Here is a 4912-nt window from a genome sequence, read left to right as displayed (position 1 = left end):
TTGTATAGGAGTGAAAAGTTTGAAAGGAAGAATTCACAATCCAAAATGTGATAGAAGGCATGTTAAGTAGGAAAAATTATTAGTATGCCATGGTTAGAAAGTTAAAAGAAAGTGAAAAACCAGAAAAGAGATTTTAAAAGGTGAGTTTGGTTAGAATTGAAAAAGAGTGTCAGAAAATTAGAATTAGTGAGTTAGTGAAAAATGGCTTAAGGTAAGTGGCATAAGGATAAGTTTTTTAAGTAACAAGCATTCACAATTAGAAGCGATAAGTAACTCAAAACCAAACAAGGAAAACAAGTGGATGATGATTTAGATAGATATAGAAATAACAAAAAATAGAATCAAACATCAAAATTGCAATTTAGAACCAGGAGATCAAAAAAATAAGAATGCGTGCCTAAGCATTCATGAATTGGTTTGGTGAAATATAAGGAAAGCACAGTTGAAAAAGCCAAAACCAAGACATGAAGGGAAATATTTTACAGAAATTTGGGCAGTATTCCGGCTAAAATTGGACTGTCCCAGAAAATAAACAGCACAGAATAGTTCATATGAATCGAAAATAAAGCTGCAATTACATATAAAGAGTATGATCATGAAAAGTCAGAGTAAAGAGCAGCATGAAATAAGAAATTACAGCATATGAACGAACATCATAGCAGCAGCAGGGTTGCGAAAACATAAAGCAATAAACATGAACGGCGTAATTAAACAGACCTAAATTCACTAACCACATCCTAGGCTACCTAACAACCTAAAATCCACTACAGCATGCATATCTAACTAGCCTAGACGTGAACATAAACAGAAAAATATGAACTAACTACGGATAGATAAAAGGGTGACGTTCTGCGGAACCTGGAAGGCCGTAGAATGAGAGTGGCAGAAAGGTGGCTGGCGGTGGTGGTGACGGCGGCACGGCTGTTCGAGGCAGGGGAAAAAGGGGTGATGGGGGATAGGAGGGATAGGGGAAGGGGTGGTGGTGCTGGTGGATGGGGGGCGCGGCTAGGATGGGCTGCGGCGGTGGTTGGTGGTGCGCGGAGGAGCAGTGGCGGAGAGGGAGGGAAAGAGGAAGAAAGAAGGAGAAAGAAGGGGAGGGAGGAAGGGGGGAAAGGTGGCGGCGGCGTCTGGGGATGGCGGTGGTGGTGACTGGGTGGTGGTGGTTGGATTGGAGAAGAGAGAAGGGATGGGAGGGGGTTCAGGGGGGCGCAATAATAGGGTTTCGTGTGACCTGGGGGTTATAAATTCGAATCCACGCGGACGCGTGGGGCACGCAGTTGCGTGGCTGGTGTGAAATGGGGGTTGACGCGATCGCGTGGGTCGCGCGATCGCATGGAAGGGATAAAAGGGGGTAGGACGCGATCGCCTGGGGCATGCGATCGCGTCGCTAGAATTTGTGCTAAACGCACGAATCCAGCGTCGTTCCAGCGTAACTCTCTGTCTCCTTTTGGGATTTGTGCAATCCATGCGACGCGATCGCGTCGCTCACGCGGTCGCGTGGGATTGGTTGTGTGCATGTGACGCGATCGCATGGGGCATGCGATCGCGTGGGCCATTTTGTGCTAGACGCACAATGGCCACATGATTCCAGCCCAACTTTCTGAACGTTGGATCCTTATGCCGATTTCCAGGTCACGCGGCCGCGTGGAGGACGCGATCGCGTGGGAAGTGTATTTCGCCATTGACGCGATCGCATGGGAGGTGTATTTTTTTTTTAACTGAATGCAATGCTTAATGTGAATGCTATGCATGATTCCAGGTTTAATAATAAAATAAAATAAAACTTAAAAATAAACAAGACTAAATAAAATTAAAATTGCAAAAGGAACGATCATACCATGGTGGGTTGTCTCCCACCTAGCACTTCTATGCTACCTTACTATCTCCTTTATATACAACCTCGCCAACTCCTCCATAGAACAGTTCACTCGGTAGATAGAAATGAGCGAATTTGGTTAAGCGAACCACGATCACCCGAACCACATCAAACCTTGATCTAGTCCTCGGCAAACCAGTCACAAAAATCCATCGCGATTCCTTCCCACTTCCACTGAGGAATCTCAAGAGGCTGTAGCATTCCTGACTACTTCTGATGCTCTGTCTTCACCTTCTGACACGTCAAACACTTGAATACCACTATAGCTACATCACCTTTCATTCCAGGCCACCAGAACATCGTCTTTAAGTCATACTACATCTTCGCACTTCCGGGATGAATAGAAAATCCACTGTGGTGAGTCTCTGTCAACAATTTCTCCCCTTATATCTCCACAATCCTTCACCATCCTTAGTGAATTCTTCACGCCTTTTATCACCAACTAGTTGGAACAATTTCTGAAGCTTCCACTCCTCTTGCTGAGCCCTCTAAATCTCCATCTTATACGTGCTTAAAATCTGCAACTGGTTAAAATAAGTTCTTCCGGTAATATCCGGCTAAACCCAAGAAGCTCCTGGCTTCTGTCACTGTTTTCGGTCTTTTCCATTCCATCACTGTGTCCATCTTAGAAGGATCTACGGTTATTCCTCCTTTGCTCATCGTGTGACCTAAAAACTCTACTTCCTCCTTCCAGAACTCATACGTTGACAACTTAACATACAACTTCCGTTGCGTCACTCTGATTATCGTCATTAAGAATCTGAAAATTTTCCTTAAACCAAATACCGATTTTGTAATATTTGTCAAAACCATTAAAACAACTTCAATCTAAATGAGTCTATTGTTAAAACCTTATCAAAGGAGTCAAAAATTGTTTATTTGTAAATCAAACATTTTAAAACATGAATTGCCTAAATTCATTGAAACCTTTAAATCAAAGCCTTTCCATTTGAATCCCTTTTGTTAAATTAAAATTTACAAACCAAAATCACAAGTGAACAAAATCTTAGGACTCACTTTGCCTTTTTAAATCGTATCTTTTGATCGAAAGTTCCAATCTTTAGTTTCAAAATCAAATCATTCAAAACAGTTCATTCTAGACCAGATTACTGTTGAGTTTTCTGAATGGAGTCAAAATAGTTTACTTGAAAGTTGACTACTTCAAATCATGATTTTCTTAAATTAAAACTTTTCATTTTGGAAACCATTTTCACAATTGAACAAAACCAGAGAACTCACTGTTCGTTTAAACCATATCTCTTAAATCAAGAGTTCCGATTAACATTCAAAACCGAATAATTTAATCCAAAGTTCCAAACCAGATTAAAAATCATTCTAAACCATAAAACCACATAAATCATAGTTAAGAAAACTGCAAAGGCGTCAGTCGATACTTCTATTGCCACTAGTGCTGAACCGTACCCATCATCCATACAGGGAACCGTCAAGACTTCTAGTCATACCTGTTAACCATTCCGGTACATCCACTCTGATCGTTCATCATTCCAAGTCCAAAATCCTCGGCTACTGCCACTATAATCCTTCTTCCCCATGGTTTACTCCCAACAAAACCCCAAGCTCTCGTAACCTTAACGACGGTTTTGCAAAAGATAGAACTAAACTATCCTCAGGTCCAGGAAATATAATACTCAAGACATACGCTTACTCTCGTCGGAGGATCCGACCCTGTCACATTACATGCATCCACAGTACACACACGGCCTGACTGTTGATTCTGAGCCTCATCTCAGTTCCTCCCGTGCCGACAATCTCTAACCAAATGTCCTGGTGTGCCACACTTGTAACATAGCTTCTTACCCAACTGGCATGGCTTATTCGGATGGTAGTTCCCACATTTCTGATATTTTATAGTAGGGGAGTAAGCTCTTGACCACTTTCCTTTACCATATCTCTTGATGTTTTGTCCCCTTGGTCCATGGTAATTGTTGCGTTCCCTACTAGCATTCCCTCCATGAGTGTTCCTTGATGAGGCTACCGTCCTTGCATATTCTTCAACAACCCTCGCATTGTCCACCAATTCAGAGAATCTGCTTATCTCCAATGGGGCCACAACACGTCTGATATCTTCCCTCATCCCTACTTCATATTTGACGCATTTCCATCCCTCAGGAGTACCCTGACTTATCCTCGAGAACCTACAGAGTTCCTCAAACTTGTTGGTGTATTCTGCTATAGTCATGGACCCTTGCTTCAGTTGTAAGAGCTCCAATTCTCTGGCCTCCCTTAATGACTCATGAAAGTACATCTTGTAGAAAGCTTCCTCGAATAACGCCAAGGTAATGTTCACATTCGGTTGGTGTAGCAGTCGGCGCTCTCCTTGCCACCATTGCTGAGCTTCTCCCACTAGTTGATAAGTCACATATTCTACGAACTTGTCATACGGTACATGTTGAGTTAGCAATGCACGCTCCACAGCATGGAACCAGTTGTCTGCTTCAGTATGGTTTGTCGAACCATTAAAAACCGGCGGGCCAGCTTTTCGAAAAGCAGCTAGAGTTCTCGAAACACCTCTCAAGCTGTCCTCAGCACCTTCTCCATTGTCGTTTTTGCTTCTGGCCGGTTGGGTTAACCTCTGCACAACTTGCAGAGTCGCAACAGCATTCGCTTCCATGGTGTTCGCCAGGTTCGCCATCGCCGCCATGAACTCGGGAAGTTTTTGAAATTGCATCCATCACATCATACATACATATAGGAAATAATTTTGGTGAAAAACAACAAGAATTTTCCAAGAATTTTTCTTTAGGGTGTTCTATCGAATTGATTTGGAAAATTATTTTTAAACTTGCTTGAATGATTCTTTATGGAACATAGAAGAGTAAAGAACAAATACCTTGTGAGATTTGATCCTTAATGAGTGGTTACACGTTTTAACCACTAATTTTGTTCATTGTGTGATATATCTCTTCTATGATTGTAATCTTGGTTTTGCTTGATTCTTTATTTCCAGTGTTGATATTTTGAATTGCATTGAGCATGATTGAGGCCATCTTTGATAAAAGCTCACTTTACCCATAT

The 4912-nt window shown here is 42.0% G+C and overlaps 1 protein-coding gene across 1 annotated transcript; it reads right to left on the bottom strand.

The window, feature by feature from the left end:
• Window positions 1-3623: 3623 nt before the first annotated feature.
• Window positions 3624-4529, bottom strand: LOC107615607 (uncharacterized). Its single transcript, XM_016317658.1, has one exon. It carries the CDS (start codon window positions 4527-4529, stop codon window positions 3624-3626), a length of 906 nt encoding a protein of 301 aa, XP_016173144.1.
• Between the last annotated feature and the right edge of the window lie 383 nt (window positions 4530-4912).

Source organism: Arachis ipaensis, chromosome B9 (assembly GCF_059453495.1).
Source record: "Arachis ipaensis isolate K30076 ecotype BB chromosome B9, ASM5945349v1, whole genome shotgun sequence".
Classification (NCBI taxonomy): Eukaryota; Viridiplantae; Streptophyta; class Magnoliopsida; order Fabales; family Fabaceae; genus Arachis; species Arachis ipaensis.
The sequence above is the reverse complement of the archived record's forward strand: the minus strand, read 5'-3'. Positions and strand labels throughout refer to the sequence as shown.

Excerpts from the sequence above, each read along its gene's own strand:
- LOC107615607 (XM_016317658.1), bottom strand. The coding sequence starts at position 4,529 with ATGGCGAACCTGGCGAACACCATGGAAGCGAATGCTGTTGCGACTCTG.